General features: G+C 48.2%; 2 protein-coding genes and 1 long non-coding RNA gene across 24 annotated transcripts in view; 2 read left to right on the top strand and 1 right to left on the bottom strand.

Moving 5' to 3' along the window:
* ODF2 (outer dense fiber of sperm tails 2) overlaps nt 1–11,755 on the top strand; it is a 33,998-nt gene extending 22,243 nt beyond the window's left edge. For 17 of the 19 annotated variants that reach the window (XM_025888177.2, XM_073905664.1, XM_025888183.2 and 14 more), the window contains 8 exons: nt 1,327–1,462; nt 4,913–5,023; nt 5,120–5,224; nt 6,216–6,374; nt 7,663–7,763; nt 9,917–10,079; nt 10,514–10,639; nt 11,308–11,755. In XM_025888177.2, coding sequence (XP_025743962.2) covers nt 1,327–1,462; nt 4,913–5,023; nt 5,120–5,224; nt 6,216–6,374; nt 7,663–7,763; nt 9,917–10,079; nt 10,514–10,639; nt 11,308–11,496 — 1,090 coding nt within the window. In that variant the 3' untranslated portion in view covers nt 11,497–11,755. Of the gene's footprint in view, nt 1–1,326; nt 1,463–4,912; nt 5,024–5,119; nt 5,225–6,215; nt 6,545–7,662; nt 7,764–9,916; nt 10,080–10,513; nt 10,640–11,307 lie in introns of those variants that run through there. The other 2 variants (XM_073905668.1, XM_073905667.1) reach the window with 1 other exon arrangement.
* A 562-nt stretch (nt 11,756–12,317) lies between these two features.
* Nucleotides 12,318–14,820, bottom strand: LOC141374952 (uncharacterized). Its single transcript, XR_012382175.1, has 3 exons — nt 14,722–14,820; nt 13,355–13,456; nt 12,318–12,408 (listed from the first exon to the last, which is right to left on the bottom strand). It is a non-coding gene; the product is annotated as an uncharacterized lncRNA (long non-coding RNA).
* Nucleotides 14,821–14,926: 106 nt separating this feature from the next.
* The window catches only part of GLE1 (GLE1 RNA export mediator), a 28,708-nt gene continuing 25,467 nt past the window's right edge, over nt 14,927–18,167 (top strand). For 3 of the 4 annotated variants that reach the window (XM_025888325.2, XM_025888323.2, XM_025888324.2), the window contains exon 1: nt 14,927–15,094. In XM_025888325.2, coding sequence (XP_025744110.1) covers nt 14,996–15,094 — 99 coding nt within the window. In that variant the 5' untranslated portion in view covers nt 14,927–14,995. The remainder of the gene's footprint in view (nt 15,095–18,167) is intronic. The other variant, XM_073905662.1, reaches the window with a different exon arrangement.

The raw sequence follows: 18,167 nt of genomic DNA, 5'->3' as shown, positions 1-18,167 counted from the left end.
GCTGGAAATGGCCCTTTCTCCTCTCTGTTGTCTGCCTGGTGATAGCAGCTGTTTGGCCCAGCAGTTGGTAGGTCAGAGTAGGGGGCAAAAGTGGTCTCAAGTGGTAGGGGACTGAACTCACACCTTTCTCGCCACTGGGGACCAGTGACCATTCAGACGTTCTCAGTGTCACCTATAATCATGTATTCATTCATCTGAAAAAATATTTATTGAGCATCTGCTCTCTACCAGGCTGGGTGCTGGCCTTTAGGGTCACCACAGAGACAAGACAGATGCATTCCCTGCCCTCGTGGAGTTAACCCTATGCTCTAGTAGAAAACACCAGGCTACAGAGACCCGGACTCCCAGGGTTCTGGACCGGTCACAGGGTTGCTAGCTGAGGAAGTGTCTTTTGCTGGATTCAACTCAATTTAGCAAACATTCGGAGAACCTGCTATGTGTTGGGCCCTCGGCCAGGTGCAACCTTCCCAGGGTTCTCGGTCTGGTAGGAGGAAACCGATAATGAGGGTAGGAGGATACATGGTACAGAGGAGAGGGGTCGGGGAAGAGAGGCTCTGAGGAGGGAAGTCTCAACTGGGTTTCTAAGGGTGAGGAGGAATTTGCAGGCTAAACCAACATGATGTGTTTGCTTGGGCCTACTCCGTGCTTAGCACGTATTTGCTGAATGAACTGTAACTGATCATTCCTGAGAGCACACACTGTCAAGGTTCTGTTTCGGGCCTGTGGTCAAGATAAGCATCTGCGAGCCAGAATGCTGCTGTGGGGCCGTGGTCTCTGTTGCTGGACTACAGCCCTGCTGAGTGACGGGGGGAGGGGAAGAGGGTGAGGGCACGTGAGCGCATGACGTCTTTCCCTTTGTGCTGTATGCATTCACTGCATTCCCGCCTGTGCGAGGGGAAGATTCACACGTGTGAAGAAGGAAGAGGGATGTCTGGGGGTGTCCCTGACTACACAGCCTGGGAGTTCTGTCCTAACTTGAAGACCTGCTGGGCTAAAAGATCCAAGGGGGGCCATGGAGAGTTGGGAAGGGACCCCGTCTCTGGTTCTTGTCTTCAGGGCGTGTCTTGGCCTCATGGGAGGATCAGAACACAGAAGGCTTCTGGAAGGGGGGGTATGGGAGACAAATCTAAAGGCTGATAGAAGAGAAGGGGGGGTATGTGGGAATGCGCCAGGGCAGAGCGGGGCAGTGGAGTGGAGAGTGGGGAGCAGACAGGGCACCAAGAGGTGGCCCTGGGGAGGAACACTTGGCCCCACTCCACACAGACCTGGCTTCTCAGAACCCATGTAAGGCTTCTCTTTGTCTGCTTTCTGTCTGCGACCTTTCAGCCGGGTGACAGATCTCGTAAACCAACAGCAAACGTTGGAGGAGAAGATGCGGGAAGATCGGGACAGCCTGGTGGAGAGGTTGCACCGGCAGACGGCCGAGTATTCCGCGTTCAAGCTAGAGAACGAGAGGCTGAAGGTCTGCAGGGAGAGCGGGCCCGCACAGTGGGTGTAGGGCAGCAGGGCCCCTGATGGGGCACTCCAGATGGCCCCCAGAAATGACTCAGGGGTCTTCAGAGGGCCTGAGGCAGCAACATGATTAGGAGGGCATGTGCTGGAGTCAGAAAGGCCTGGATTCGGGGCGCCTGCGTGGTTCAGCCAGTTAGGAGTCTGCCTTCAGCTCAGGTCATGATCTTGGGGTCCTGGGATCGAGCCCCACATCAGGCTCTCTGCTCAGCGGGGAGTCTGCTTCTCCTCCCTCTTGAGTAAATGAAATTTAAAAAAAAAAAAAAAGAAAGGCCTGGATCAAGTTCTGACCGCCTTTCACTAGCTACGGGCCCTAGGCTAGACGGTTTATCCTTTGTCACTGTGGTTTCTTGGAGGAAAGCAGGCTCTCATGAGAATGTGGTAATGTGTGTGAGACACTTAACATGAACACCCAGCCCGTGTGCGTGCAACACACCCGACTAGAGGGCGCCTGGGTGGCTCAGTTGGTTAAGCGACTGCCTTCTGCTCAGGTCATGATCCTGGAGTCCCTGGATCGAGTCCCGCATCGGGCCCCCTGCTCGCCAGAGAGTCTGCTTCTCCCTCTGACCCTCCCCCTCTCATGTGCTCTCTCTCTCTCTCTCTCATTCTGTCTCAAATAAATAAATAAAATCTTTAAGAAAAAAAAAAACACGCCCGACTAGAGGTGAACAGTGACTCCTGGGGGCTGCTGCCCCTTGATGTGCATCTATTCTCCCTAACCTCCCAACCTCCCGATAGTGAGTAGTTGTCTCTACTTTACAGAATAAGGACACAGACTTAGAGAGGGGTCACGTTTGTTGCCAAGATTTTGCCCCGGAAGTGTTGGCGTTAAGATTTGAAGCCAGTCTCGTTCTGGAGCTCCAGCTCTTGACCACTTGCTCTACACCCTCTCAGCACAGTTGAGGCAGAGGCACTGAGTCAAGGTTCATGTTTCAGAGCCAGGTCGGATCATTTTAACTGATCTGGACAGTCAAGTCTAGGTTTGTTTATTTTTTTAAAGATTTTATTTTTAAGGGGTGCCTGGGTGGCTCAGTCAGTTAAGCCTCTGCCTTCGGCTCAGGTCAGGATCCCAGGGTCCTGGGATCGAGCCCCCACATTGGGCTCCCTGCTCGGCGGGGAGCCTGCTTCTCCCTCTGCGTGCCACTCCCCCTGCTTATGTTGTCTCTCTCTCTCTCTCTGTCTCTGTCAAATAAATAAAATCTTCAAAAAAATTATTTTTAAGTAATTTCTACACCCAATGTGGGACTTGAACTCACAACCCCGAGCTCAAGAGTCACATGCTCTACCGACTGAGCCAGCCCAGCACCCCTAGGTTTATTTTTTTTACTGCTTTATTTAAGTATGACATATGGAAAGGTACACCATTCTAGACTTCATCATAAAGTGAACACGTTTTATCCCATCATCCACCCTTATCTAAACCTTACTAGCATCCCAGTGACCTCACCCACTTACAAACACCTGTGCAAAGGTGACTGTCCTCCTGACTTCTTCAGTCAGCACAGATCAGCTTGCCTGTTTTTGAATTCCGTGCCTGGCTTTCATTCAGCGTTCTGTCTGTAAATGATCCATGCTGTGTGGCAGGTCTCAAGGTCCGTGCTGTCCAGTCTGTGGCTGTAGGATCACACCATGCTACATTTATCTCTCCTCTTAATGGACATTTGACTTGTACAGTATCTTCATGCATCTTTGGATGCACCTATTTGGGGTATTTTTATAAGTTAAATACTTTGAGGTAGAATTGCAGGTCATTAGATGGTGAGCATAAATTCAGCTTTGGTAGATGTTGCCATAGAATAAGGCAGTTATACAAAGTTACACTGCCATCAAGGGTATGGGAGAGGTAACAGTTGCTCCGTGTCTCCTGGGGGACCCTTGGTATTGTCAGTCCTCACTGGAGCCATTTCTGGCGGGAGGGGCAGCCCCTCATTTGTTGCAGTGAGGTTGCTGGGAAATGAAAGGCAGCCTCCACCTCTAACAAGTGGTTAGGGGATTAGTTACATTATGGGTGTCTGTGGTGAGTAATACAGTGTGGCCATTCAAAATGATGTTTGTAGAAGTATATTGTCTTAGATGATGTTCTCCAGGAAAAGTTTAAAACATAACAGAAATGTGATATAGAAGTGATGTTCTTTGTGAACTGTGGATACATATTTTTCCAGGTTTTTTCCCCCAATACTAATATAGATATTCAAACACACACACACCTATTGTTCTGCAGCTTGCTTTTCTCATTCACCCATATCTCATGGATATCTTCTTAGGTCGGGTTATTGTTTTAGTTTGGTTCGGTTTCTTTTTTTTAGCTTTATCTCTTTCAAATGACTGCAGATTGTTTTATTGAGATACCATGATTTCTTTTGTCCTATCTACTAAGGTGAACATTTAAGTTGTAGGAGGACATTTGTTGACTTGAGAAGTAGGTAAGGTAATTGTTACTTGCAAAAGCATGTTGCAAAGCGGTAAATACAATATAATCCTGTTCCTGTTGGAAAAAAAAATAAAGTATCTAACTCAGCTACAGACAGATAGCCATAAAGCAAGGCATCAGATTGGTTTTCCTTGGTGTTACCTCCATTTTCTTTTTTTTTTCTTTCTTTTTTTAAAAAAGATTTTATTTATTTATTTGACAGAGAGAGACACAGCGAGAGAGGGAACACAAGCAGGGGGAGAGGGAGAAGCAGGCTTTCCACTGAGCAGGAAGCCTGATTCGAGGCTCGATCCCAGGACCCTGGGATCATGACCTGAGCTGAAGGCAGACGCTTAACAACTGAGCCACCCAGGTGCCCCTTACCTCCATTTTTTTTTTTTTTTTTTTTTTTTATTACCTCCATTTTCTTTAATGATTATGTATTGCTTTTGTAGTAAGGACAAGAAAGCATAAGAGTTGCTTATTTGCACCTACAGTTGACCCTTGACACACGGGTTTGAATGGTGTGAGTCCACTTATATGTGGATTTTTTTTTATAAATACAGTTTAGTACTGTAAATGTATTTTTTTATGATTTCCCTAACATTTTCTTTGCTTTAGCTTACTTTATTGTAAAAGTACAGTATATAATACATATAGCATACAAAATACGTGTTAATCGACTCTATATGTTATTGGTAAGGCTTCTGGTCAACAGTAGGTTGTTAGTAGTTAAGTTCTGAGGGAGTCAAAAGTTATAGGTGCATTTTCGATTGTGTGGGAGGTTGGTGGCCCTAAGCCCTCCATTCCTTGTTCCAGGGCCAACTCTTTACTCACTTGAGTTGCCCTGGCACCTGTCTGAGGAAAACTGCTAGTGTGGGTTTGAGTAGGTGGGGTTTCCCTTGGCTGGCCCCTCGGAGTGAGAGGCGAGGGTGGGATGGCCGCCTGCTCTGGGAGCCTTCCTGTGGGTTACTCACGAGCCGCCCCTTCCAGGCTAGCTTCGCCCCGATGGAGGACAAGCTCAATCAGGCGCACATCGAGGTGCAGCAGCTGAAGGCATCAGTTAAGAACTATGAAGGGATGATTGACAACTATAAGAGTCAGGTAGGCGGCTGCCCGGGACGTTGACCTCTCCCAGGAAGGGTGGGCTGTAAAGGTGTTTTTCACCGAAACTCTGCCCAATGCTCTGCTGACCCCCAGGTGATGAAGACCAGACTGGAGGCTGATGAAGTGGCCGCCCAGCTGGAACGCTGTGACAAAGAGAACAAGATCCTTAAAGATGAGATGAACAAAGAGATTGAAGCGGTACCGTGCCCCTTCCTTGCCTTCTTCCGCCACCCAATCCCATGTCTGTCCCCCTTGGTTGTCTGTGAGTCTCCCAGATTTGGACCAGAAACACTGACGAGTTTTCTCATTGCTGGGCTGGTCCACACTACCGTGCACGTGCGCTCTCACGCGCTCTCCCTCTCTGCTGCTTTATTCCTTTTCCTCCTAGTTTTTTCTTTCTTCAGTTTCCTTAAAATAATCTCTCCTCCTTAGAGCATCCAAGTGGATTCAAATGCTCAGATCTGCCAGGTCTTAGAAGTTGCCTGTTTCGTTCTGCTCAACCTAAAGATGTGCCTCCCCTCCCCCTTCCCCTTTTCCCCAGAGAGCCTTATTCTAGAGATAAAGGGATCATCTTAATATTAACCTAGGAGAAGGGCTGAGTCCAGGCCCAGCCACTAATGTTACATAGCCTTGGGCAACTCCTTGCCCCATCCAGCCCTCAACCTCCTTGTTAACACAGGGATGGACTGAATCAGAGAGCTCTGACCTTCTCTTCTGACCTGTAGCGTTAGGATTGCCTTCCTAGGGGCATTGGAGTTAGACTGGACCTTAATCCTTGCTCTGTCAGTTTCTAGCTGAGCAACCTTAGGGAAATGACTTTGCTCCTATCATCCTGAGAGCCCTTGTATTGGGACAGCAGCCCCCACTTTATAGGTCGTTGTATGAATTAATTGAGAGAGCCCTTAGCATGGGGCTTGGGGCCTGGTGTTTGCTGTGTGATTGCCATTGTTATTCAATGACTAAAGGAGTGGCAGGCTCAAGGGCCATTTGGGGTCAAGTGTGTCCCTCAGAAAACAGCTGGACAACCCTCAGTGGCCTGTGGGGAGGGCAGGCCACATTCCTGCCTGTGGTTCTCACAGGACCCTCTTCCGGGGACTGAGGGTGGCCCTGCCCTAACTCCAAAGGACTCCGCCTGGCCCCACCAGCGGCAGGGCCCTTCCCAATGGTGGGCTTTTCTCTCCCACTCCAGGCCCGTAGGCAGTTCCAGTCCCAGCTGGCTGACCTGCAGCAGCTGCCCGACATCCTCAAGATCACAGAGGCTAAGCTGGCGGAGTGCCAAGACCAGCTGCAGGGCTATGAGAGGAAGAACATTGACCTCACAGCCATCATATCAGACCTGCGCAGCCGGGTAAGGGACTGGCAGAAAGGGTCCCACGAACTGGCGCGAGCAGGGTCCCGCTTACCAAGATGAGCTGCACACCCCCCCCAAGGGAGGACCACTTCCTTTTTCTTGGCTGCCGCTTTCTGAAAGGAGTGAGCTATCATCAGTGCTGTGAAATAAAAGTCTGGTGTGCCAAATGCCTTGTGTTTGCACAAAGTGATTGTAGTTATGGGAGCCGTCACTGTCCTGTGTTGCCCGCCCCCCGGTGCTCCAAGTCTCTACCGCTCTGCGGCTGTGCTCGGCCCCTGGGGAGACACCCAGCCCTCCGAGTGCTCTTTCCCAGCTTTCTCTTGCTTTAGCTGCCTTTCCCTACTCTTAGCTCCATTGCCTGAGGTTCTGACCCCAGAGAGGGCTCCCTTCCTCCCAGAAGCAGTCTGCCTCTGGGTTACTGGAATCCTGCCTGTAGTGTAAGAAACTATGTGCCTCTCCTTTGCAGTGGGACCTTGGGTGAGGCCCTTCCCTTCTCCTGACCTGCTACCTTGAAATAATAAAAGTAGCTGTCGTTTCTTGAGCACAGACTTTGTGCCCCAGTATTATCTCCCGTAATTCTCCCAGGAACGTTAAGATGTAGATACTATTTTCCCCCATTTTCCAGAAGGCAGCCCAAGGCATAGGGGCATAATTTCCTGAGGTCACAGAGCTGATACTTAGTGAACAGGGTTTGGAACCCAGCCAGCTCCATCTGCTTCCCAAGCCCATGTTCTCAGTCCTCTTAAGTTGCCTACCCTCTCTTGAACCTGAGCTTTCTGAGGGCCTTTTGAGCCTGATATCTGAGGCTTCTGCATACAGCAGCCCTCTGGATAACCTCTCAAACTCGCCAGCCCGAAAGACTTGCTAGGTTTCCTGTTGCCTTGCGAGCACCTGTCCCCATTCAGTGGGAGAATGAAATCAGCGGTGCCAACAATGTAACTGGTAAAGCGCCGTGGCACGTCGTGTGGGCCCGCTAAACCCACCATCTGCTTCCGCCCTCTCATGTCTGCCCCGGATCCCATTGAGTGGCTTCTGCTGATCAAGAAAGCATCACCGTGGGTCATCGGGATCAAACCTGGCTTCTCTTCGTGTGGGGAAAGCCTTCCTGGGAGTCGGGCCTAACCTGCCCCTCCTCTCCTTTGTCCTCCAGGTTGTGCGTTGAGACTTGGATGCCTGCTGAGGGCTGCATGCCCCTCTCCTGGGTGTGGATGACAGGTCCTAGGGGGAAGGGAGGGCTGCACCGGGAAGTTCCTTCATAAACAGGTCTGTGTTCCTGTCATTTTAGATTGAACATCAGGGGGACAAGCTGGAGATGGCAAGAGAGAAACATCAGGCTTCCCAGAAGGAAAATAAGCAGCTGAGTCTGAAGGTGGATGAACTGGAGAGGTTAGAGGCACTTGGTCCCATCTCTGTCCTCCTAGGACCTGAGACTTTCAGCCACTTAGCTGCTTTGGGCTTAGTGTGCAGAAGTGTTTGAGGGACTCAAGGCCCTGGAAGGTACAGGGCAGACCTCAGAGGAAAAGCTGCTTCCATTGCAGTGGTAAGCATTGTGGGAGAGAGGAAGGCGGTCTCCTGACCGGGGGATGCTCCAGAACAGTGTGGTCACATTCAGACCACCCACAGGCTCCACCGACCAAAAAGGCACACTTCACCCAGCAAACCAGCAGGACCAGTATGCGGCTGTTGGGGGGGGGCATCCCCCCCTTCACAATTTGCTCTTTGTTTCTGATCCTCCTTCCCCAAGACCTTTCTGATCTGATTCTTCTGTTACCTATGGACTGTTGGAGGCAGTCAGGGGAAGAGTACAGCTCTTCCTGTTTCCCTGTGGTTCTCACAGGAAGACTTACAATAACCTCATGAGCTAGATTCTTATCTAGGGAAAAGGGGAAGGGGAGGGGAGGCACATCTTTGGGTTGAGCAGAACGAAATAGGCAACTTCTAAGACCTGGCAGATCTGAGCATTTGAATCCACTTGGATGCTCTAAGGAGGAGAGATTATTTTAAGGAAACTGAAGAAAGAAAAAACCAGGAGGAAAAGGAATAAAGCAGCAGAGAGGGAGAGCGCGTGAGAGCGCACGTGCACGGTAGTGTGGACCAGCCCAGCAATGAGAAAACTCGTCAGTGTTTCTGGTCCAAATCTGGGAGACTCACAGGCAACCAAGGGGTACAGAGACCCAGAGTCAGAAGCCCTGGCCTTGGGTCTCAGCTTGGCCACTTGTATTAGGATCTTGAGCAAATCCTTGAACCCTTTTGAACCTCCGTTTACTCATCTTGAGAAAGGGATCAAGGGAGAGAGAAGAATCTAGCTCATGAGGTTATCGTAAGTCTTCCATGAGGCCTTCCTCAAAGGCCTTACCACATTAGTTGCTATTATCCCCCCGCCTTTTTTTTAAAGTATACTCCATGCCCAACACGGGGCTTGAACTCACGACCCTGAGATCAAGAGTTGCACGCTCTACCGACTGAGTCAGCCAGGCACCCCTACTATTATCCCGATTTTAAATATGAGGAAACTGAGCATGGAGAAAGGTAAAGTGACTTGCCCAAGGTGACACAGCTGGTATCTGGCAAAGCTGTGACGTAGGCCCCTGACTCTCCTCCAGAGCTTTTAAGCATCTGTAAAATGAGGGTTGGGGCCTTAGTTTCAGAGCTGAAAGGCCGGGGCCCTGGGATGCCATGACTGCCCGGGTGGCTCATGCAGCCTGCATGCGGGGACTTGGGCAAGCAGGTCTCCTGGGCTCTGCCAGTGTTCTGCTCTGCTGGCCTCCAGTGTGCAGCTGGACTCAGCAGAACTTAACAGAGCTTTCAACTGGAAGATATTCTGCAAGTGCACTGGGGACCATGTGTGCATATCGGAATGGTCACTGCAGCCCGTGGTGACTCACATCCGCGGTAGAGTGGTCCAGCTGAAGTCCCTTTGCTGAGGGGGCAGTCGTGAACAGAAGCTGAGGGCATGGGTTTTGGTGACAGACCTGCCAGCTGCGTTGACCTCGGGCCAGTGACTTTAGCTCTCAGTGCCTCAGTTTCTTCCATCTGTAGAGTGGGGATAATGGTGGCCCGTGTTTTTGTTGTTTTTTGTTTTGTTTTACAAGTGGCAATTTTATTTGTCCTCTATAAATTCTTTTAAGGTTAAAATTTTAATTATAAAGGAATACATTTTAATCTTATTCTAGAAAATTCCTTCTCTCCTAACCATTCTCCCACATGCATAAGAAACAAACTAATTACATTTGTGAAACATTGTATAACTTCTAAATTTTAAGTTCAGTACAAGGTGCTGTATCATGTGTGCTAACAGGCACACGCAGTCGGCTTTCCCTGCCCGCCCACTCTTCACACAGCCCTCTAACTGGCTGTCTGGGCTGCTCAGCATCCTGCCGTCTTGCTAATCAGCAGGTTTCTTTGGTTTATTCGTGTGGTTCCTTGGAGACTCTTGGCGTGATGAGAGCCCCGGTCCAGGGGTGACTGGCAGCCCCCTGGTGGGGTGGAACAGGACAGGTAGGGGTATGAGCAGGATCTGATTAAGTGCTTTCACCTAGGAAACTGGAGGCAACCAGCGCCCAGAATATCGAGTTCCTACAGGTGATTGCCAAGAGGGAGGAGGCCATCCACCAGTCCCAGCTGCGGCTAGAGGAGAAAACACGGGAGTGTGGGACCCTGGCCAGGCAGCTGGAGAGCGCCATCGAAGATGCTAGGAGGCAGGTCAGTCTCGATTCCATTACTAACTAACTCTATGACCTTGGGCAAATCACCTGACCTCTCTGAGCCTATTTCCCCATCTAAAAAATGGGCACACAGTAGTGGCACCTGCCTCATGAATTCATTGTAAGGATCAAATGAGCAATTACTATAGAGGATTTGGCCCTTTATTCATGATGGCTTATTCAATTGCAGCCTGTGTGGGACTCAGCCAGGTTTACCAGGGCTCAGGTGATGACTCATGGGAGTGTGGGGAAGGGGCAGGTGAAGTGGGCTGCAGAAGTCCTGTATTTAGCTCCTGCCCCGAGGCTCCCGGGAGCCGTCCACAGCGATGTGCACGGGCCGTCCCTGAGACCAGAGCGGGAGTTGCCCAGGCTTCTCTGCCTGGCATTGCCCAGGTCAGGTAAGCCAGCCACACCTCCGTGCCTTCTGGGCAGGTGGAACAAACCAAGGAGCATGCAGTCTCCAAAGAGCGAGCTGCTCAGAGCAAAATCCTGGACCTTGAGACCCAGCTGAGCAGGACCAAAACTGAACTCAGCCAGCTGCGGCGGAGCCGGGACGATGTGAGTCGGGCTGGAGGGTAGGGGGCAGAAGAGGAGGGAATGGGCTGAGATTTTAGCTTCCTGGGGCCTGCAGGGCAAGGTGTTTTTATGAATATGACATGGTTTTATTTTTCTCAAATCACTTTCCCATCCCTTAAGGATATTCCAGGCAGATCCCTTTTTTTTCTTAACCGCTTTGCTAAGGTATCATTTACATACCATAAAAGTCACTCATTTAAACTGTACGCTTCGGTGGTTTTTATTATATTCACATATTCACAGAGGTGTGCCATTATCGTCACAAGCTAAGTTTAGAATATTTTCAGAAAGAAACCCCATAGCCGGGTGCCTGGGTGGCTCAGTTTGTTAAGCGACTGCCTTCGGCTCAGGTCATGATCCTGGAGTCCCGGGATCGAGTCCCACATCGGGCTCCCTGCTCGGCAGGGAGTCTGCTTCTCCCTCTGACCCTCTTCCTTCTCGTGCTCTCTATCTCTCATTCTCTCTCAAATAAATAAAAGCTTTAAAAAAAAAAAAAAAGAAACCCCATAGCCATCAGCAGTCCCTCCCATTCCCCCGCCCTCAGCCCCTGGCAACCACTGATCAAGTCTCTTAGGGATCTGTCTGTCCTAGACATTTTACACACTTGACCTGTACTCACACTTGGCCCGTACTCTGGTTCTCCCTCCTAGGCTGACCGTCGCTACCAGAGCCGGGTCCAGGACCTCAAAGATCGCCTGGAGCAGTCAGAAAGCACCAATCGCAGCATGCAGAACTACGTCCAGTTCCTCAAGTCATCCTATGCCAATGTGTTCGGGGACAGTCCCTACACTACCTACCTGACCAGCTCTCCCATCCGCTCCCGATCTCCTCCTGCCTGAGGCTGCCGGTCTTGGGCCAGGAGCCCGGATTGATGCCATGGGAACCGCAGAGGGGCCAAGCCATAGCTGGAAAGCCTGTTGCTTTCCTCTCTCTTCCACTGATGGAAGTGTGTTCAGGATCTTGTCTGAGCTACTGGCCCCAGAAAAGTCCCTAAAGCAGCGAGAGGGTGGGGGTGGGGGACAGGAATGACTTAGTTTTCTCTTTCTCCCCTCTGACAGAGTCATCTGATGAAAATTAATTACCTTGACACACCATAAATCTACTAATCTTAGGGTACCCGATTTTAACTCACCATGACTTTGCTCCTTCCTTCCCAGAGAAAATGATCTGAACTTTTTCTTCCAGTTCCCTCACAGCCCTCCTCTTTTGAGGAATCTCTCCCTTGGGTTTTCTCTTCCCTGAACCAGCAGGATCTATTAGGCCGAGGCCCTCACCACCCCTCCTGGGCTGTAAGCATGTTCACTTGCTGTTTTTTGTCACGGGTACGGTGTTTGCCCCAACGCCTTCCTCCCACGCCCGCTGGAAACCTCATGTTCGAGTGTCCTTGAGGCCACCCTGTCCCTAAGCACTTCACAACAGACGCTGCAGGGCCCATGTCCAGTGGCCTCTTCAAAGTGTAATCCCAATCTCACTGATTTTTGTTTCTCTTTGCCAGGTCTGTATCTGTGGAATGCATTTATTCTGGAAATATGTGTGTTGTTTTATAAGAAGCTTTTATAATCAATATTTAAGGCTCCATTGGATGATTTCCTTACCCACCCCTTCCCTTTTCTAAAAACGATGAAGGAAAATGTTGCAGGAGAGCCAGTAAACAAGTACTTGGTGCCTGGGACGTGAGGCTTCTCATTTCATTTTGGCCCAGGTTGGTTCTTCCTTGTGCACCTTCTTCACAGCATAATCCTGTGAGATGACTGGAGAACACACTTTGTAAGGCACTGCTCAGTGTCAGGTGGGGTGGATAGGATGGAAGAAGACAGGATGTGTATATATTACTATTTTTAAAATGTTAGTTGGTTTTTCTTTTTATAAAGATCTTATTTTGGGGGATGCCTAGGTGGCTCACTCGGTTAAGTGTCTGCCTTCAGCTAGGGTCATGATCCCAGGGTCCTGGGATTGAGCCCGACATCGGGCTCCCTGCTCAGTGGGGAGCCTGCTTCTCCCTCTCCCTCTGCCTGCTTGTGCTCTCTCTCTCTCAAATAAATAAATCTTAAAAAAATAAAGATCTTATTTTTAAAAAAATTTTTAAAGATTTTAAGTAATCTGTACACCCAACCATGGGGCTTGAACTCACACCCTGAGATCAAGAGTTGCATGCCCTGCTGATTGAGCCAGCCAGGTGCCCCTAAATATCTTATTTTTAAATAATCTGTACACTCAACATGGGGCTTGAACTCACAACCCTGAGATCAAGAGTTGCGTGCTGTACCAACTGAGCCAGCTAGGTGCCCCCTGTTAGTTGGTTTCTGATTATGGGCTATTTTTGTGCTCTTCACATTTTCCTGTATTTAAAAGAAAGAACACATTCCTTAGAGGGTGAATGAATGGGCTACTGTGCTGAACCCTAACCTTTCTGTTTTTAGCTGTTATTGGCCTTCTGGGTGATCCAATCTTGTCCTCTGTCTACTCTAACCCATGGGCAATGAACTCCAGAGAATTCCCCCATGTCCTCAAAAACAATGGGCCCACACAGGCATCTAGATTCAGAAAATCTCCTTCCCCCCTCAAATTTTTGGACATTTGCAGTTTCCAGCTTTTAATTTTGCCAAGGGAGTTCATTTGAAAAACAAGCACCAGCTACCAGTGCCACAATACGAAGCCTGTTTTCATAACTTTAATGATAAATGGACTAGAACTTACAATGTATGAAAGATCTTCCAAGAAAGAACAGTTGGGGGCAGCCTTCTTGGGTCCCCTCCCTCTTCGGGAGCTTTGTACTATCACTCAATAAACTTTACTTTGCTGCCCACCAAAAAAAAAAAAAAAAAAAAGTACAGTTGGCAAGCTTACACCAGTGTGGTACATATCTGCACAACTCATTTGTATTTTTGTAAAACCAATGAAAAATTCCTCCTGCAGGGCACTGCTATTTACAACGCTGGTGGGAAACACCTCTTTTGGAGTCTATTGCTGGGACCCTCTCAAAGATGGTCTATTTTTCTTTGTAAAGTATTTTATTAAAAACAGTCCAGAGAGTTTGTAAAAAAAAAAAAAAATTAAAAAATGAAAATGTTTATAACACTTCAAACTCCAGAGGGTGTTTCCTTTCTACCTCGAACTGAGATCCCACGAAATGGGCAAAAGAATTGCCAAAGCTAAAAAGTCCCAGTTAAAGCTGGTTCCCAGCAATGGTGAATCTTATCCGATGTATTGAGATAGGATTCACATACCATAAAATTCACCCCTTTAAAGTGTATAATTCGGTCATTTTCAGTATATTCACAAAGTTACACAACTATAAACTTTATCCGGTTCTAGAACATTTTCATCACCTCAAATGAAGCCCATACCAGTTAGCAGCCACTCCCCCTTTCCCCTCCCCACAGCCCCTGGCAGTCACTAACAAAGTCTCTAAGGATATGTTTGTTATTCTGGACATTTAACAAAAATGAAATCATACAATATTGTGACCAGTGCTTTCACTCAGAATAATGTTTCCCAAGATTCATCCATGTTGTAGAATGCATTGTACTTCATTTTATGGCCAAATAATACTCCATTGTATGAATACACCCTATTTTATTTACTCATCAGTTGATGGACATTTGTATTTACACTTTTTAGCCACTATGAGTAATGCTGCTACGAACATTCGAGTTTTTATGTGGATGCATATTTCATTTCTTTGGGTATATACATATACCCTTAGGAGTAGTGCTGGGTCAATGGTAACGCTAACCTTTTGAGGAACTGTCAGGTTGTCTTCCACAGGAGTTGCCCCATTTTAGAGCCCACCAGCAATGTTCCAATTTCTCCACATCCTCATCAAAATATACTGGGGGGCGCCTGGGTGGCTCAGTTGGTTAAGCGACTGCCTTCGGCTCAGGTCATGATCCTGGAGTCCCGGGATCGAGTCCCATGTCGGGCTCCCTGCTCAGCAGGGAGTCTGCCTCTCCCTCTGACCCTCTTCCCTCTCGTGCTATTTCTCATTCTCTCTCTCTCGAATAAATAAATAAAATCTTTAAAAAAAAACAAAAAACAAAACAAAACAAAACAAAAAAACATACTGGGATCTCTGCAATCCAGAGACTCCAGCCTTCAGAAGATCCTGATCCTAGCGGCAAGCAAGAGAGGTAGCATAGGGACCAAACCCTACGCACAAGCGCGCTGGCAAGCGGGCTCGGCGCCGGAGGCGGGGCTACGCAGCCGTTAAGGGCGGGGTTGCGCTGCGCGGCTGCGTGCGTGCCCCGGAAGCGGAAGCTAGGGCCCGTTTCCGGGCGGCTGATTCGAGGACATGTTTTGTTACAAGCGGAGACTCTGAAAAGCTCCCTCAGGTGAGCCATGCCGTCTGAGGGTCGCTGCTGGGAGACTCTGCAGGCGCTGCGCAGTTCCGACAAAGGTCGACTCAGCTACCACCGCGACTGGCTGCTGCGGGGCGAGGTGAGCGGGGTGGGGGGGCGAAGTGGGCGGTGCCCTTCCGGCTCCTGGCCACGAAACCCTGCTGTTCCCTAACCCTTGGCACGTCTTGCGCTTGGAACACGTGCGTTTTTTCCAACAACCCGCATTTGTTTCTTGACTCCCGTGTGTGCATTTCTGTGTCGTAGAGTGTCTGCCCTCTCCTGCCTTTTCTAACTTTTCAGGGAGCTCCTCTTATTTCAAAGGTGCTCTTCTCTAAAGGCTTCATTGCCACTCCCAGAGTCAGAGTTAGGCGCCTCCGCTGTGTTGTCAAAGCAACCCTCTCGGGGTCAGTTATTTACTGCACGTCTTTTGTGCTAGGAGATTTAGCGGAGAACGACTAATATGACCTAACCTATTGAAAAGACGAAAATTCTAGATGACATTGGGCAGACGTGGAAAGTTTAATGGTGGCCTGGTCCCTGTACCTAGAATTTGCAAACCCATGCACTAGACTGCAGGGCTGTAGACAAGGTTAAGGCATAGCTCCTGTACCCAAGTTGCTGATAATTAGTTATAGATACGATGTTGTCCTGTCTATTTACACGTTCTAAAGCATTTCCCTGTCTTTTATTATCACTGGCAGTGTTAGGGAATACACATGACTTGAATTCTGTAGGATGAATCCCAGGATGGGTCTGTCTGGTGTAGAGTCACGTTGTGCATTTTTGGCAGGAATACCATAGAAATGATGCTGTGTTCTCAGTCATCTCAGGAAGCATACATATGCTGCAACCCATCCCAACACTGGGAATCCTAACCTTGGTCACCTGGTCACATTGTTACCTGCCAGATAGCTGCGCTTAAAATGGGGCATTTTTCCTTTTGTAACTGATTAGTATCTTATGGGGAGGTAATCCAAGATTACACTAGTATCCTTTAACTCGTCAAACCTCCATGGTTGGCATTCATTATTTCTGTCTGAATCAGTCACCCCTGTGAGGTAACCAGATGGCGTTTCTTTAATATCCACCATTCCTTCTACGCTTAGTAGTTGGCATTCTACTGTAAGGAAGAGCTTTCTTTTCTCCCCTGTTTAATGAATTGTTTATATCATCATGTACTCCTGGGTTCCTGTTTTATTCATTGAGTTGTAATCCATTACTTGTACCCTTGTGTGTGTGTTCTTTTCTTTTTGTTTTTTTTTTAAAGATTTTATTTATTTATTAGCGAGAGAGAAACAGCATGAGAGGGGAGAGAGTCAGAGGGAGAAGCAGGCTCCCCACTGAGCTGGGAGCCCAATGTGGGACTCGATCCCAGGACTCGGGATCATGACCTGAGCCGAAGGCAGTCGCTTAACCAACTGAGCCACCGAGGTACCCTTGTGTGTGTTATTTTCATTGTGTGGGAAGTGTATCTTCAGGATAAACTCCGAGACTTGAGATTGCTGGGTCAAAAGGTAAACATAGATGTCCCCCGCCCCCCATTATGTATGCATCAGATTGCCTTCCAGTCAACAATGCATGATCGTGCCTTTTTGCCTGCAGCCTTGTCAACAGAATGTATGCATTGTTGGGGCACCTGGGTGGCTCAGTTGTTAAGCGCCTGCCTTCGGCTCGGGTCATGATCCCAGGGTCCTGGGATCGAGCCCCGCATCGGGCTCTCTGCTCGGCGGGGGGCCTGCTTCTCCCTCTCCCACTCCCCCCTGCTTGTGTTCCCTCTCTCGCTGTGTCTCTCTTGTGTCAAATAAATAAATAAAATCTTTAAAAAAAATTAAATCTAGGGAATTAGAACAAGGAGAAATATGTCACTCGTCACCCAAGCATAACTTCTAGCATATTTTTCATGTCTTTCAGTGTATTAGCATTTTTTAAAATTTTATATAATTGTAGACATTTATTTATACTCCTGGTTTTTCACTTAAAATTGAATCTTGGGGGCGGGAGAAATGGGAGGAAGGTTGTCAAAAGATACAGACTTCCAAGGGGCACCTGGCTGGCTCAGCCAGAAGAGCATGTGACTCTTGATCTTGGACTTGTGAGTTTGAGCCCCACATTGGGTGTAGAGATTACTTTAAAAAAAAAAAATCTTAAAAAAAAAAAAATAGGGGCGCCTGGGTGGCTCAGTCGTTAAGCGTCTGCCTTCGGCTCAGGTCATGATCTCAGGGTCCTGGGATCGAGTCCCACATCGGGCTCCCTGCTCCGCAGGAAGCCTGCTTCTCCCTCTCCCACGCCCCCTGCTTGTGTTCCTGCTCTCGCTGTCTCTCTCTCTGTCAAATAAATAAATAAAATCTTTAAAAAAAAAAAAATAGACTTCCAGTTATAAGTACTAGCGATGTAATGTACAACGTGACTGTAGCTCACACTGCTATATGCTATATTGGAAAGTTAAGAGTGAATCCTAAGAGTTCTCATCACAAGGAGAAAAGTTTTTCTTTTCCCTTTTTTCTTTTCTTCTTTGTGTTGTATCTATAGGAGAAGATGGATGTTGGCTGAACCTATTGTAGTAATCGTTTAATATTTTAATGTAAATCAACCCATCATACTGTCACTTTGAACTTATACAGTGATATATGTTGAATATTTTTCAATAAAACTGGGGAAAATTTGAATCTGAAGTATGGTGTTAACATAGGATTCACAATCAGTTTTTTTTTTTTTTTTTTTTAATGTGGGGCTTGAACTCATGACCCTGAGATCAAGACCTGAGCTGAGATTAAGAGTCAGACCCTTGCTTAACTGACTGAGCCACCCAGACGCCCCCACATTTAGTACTTTTAAATGACTAATATCCCCTGATTGTGTATATTGTAGCTTAGGTCAAAATTCCCTGTGTTCTTTTCCATTCTGATGTTTTAGATTGCTTTCAAATATGCTTTATTTATTTTTAATTTTTTTAGATTTTATTTATTTAGTTTAAAGATTTTATTTATTTATTTGACAGAGACATAGCGAGAGGGAACACAAGCAGGGGGAGTGGGAGAGGGAGAAGCAGGCTTCCTGCTGAGCAGAGAGCCCGATGTGGGGCTCGATCCCAGGACCCTGGGATCATGACCTGAGCCGGAGGCAGACGCTTAACGACTGAGCTACCCAGGCGCCCCTTGAATATGCTTTAATGA

The sequence above is a fragment of the Callorhinus ursinus genome, unplaced genomic scaffold (genome assembly GCF_003265705.2).
Source record: "Callorhinus ursinus isolate GAN/ISIS: 27379988/994484 unplaced genomic scaffold, GSC_fseal_2.0 scaffold24, whole genome shotgun sequence".
Taxonomy (NCBI): domain Eukaryota; kingdom Metazoa; phylum Chordata; class Mammalia; order Carnivora; family Otariidae; genus Callorhinus; species Callorhinus ursinus.
The sequence above is the reverse complement of the archived record's forward strand: the minus strand, read 5'-3'. Positions and strand labels throughout refer to the sequence as shown.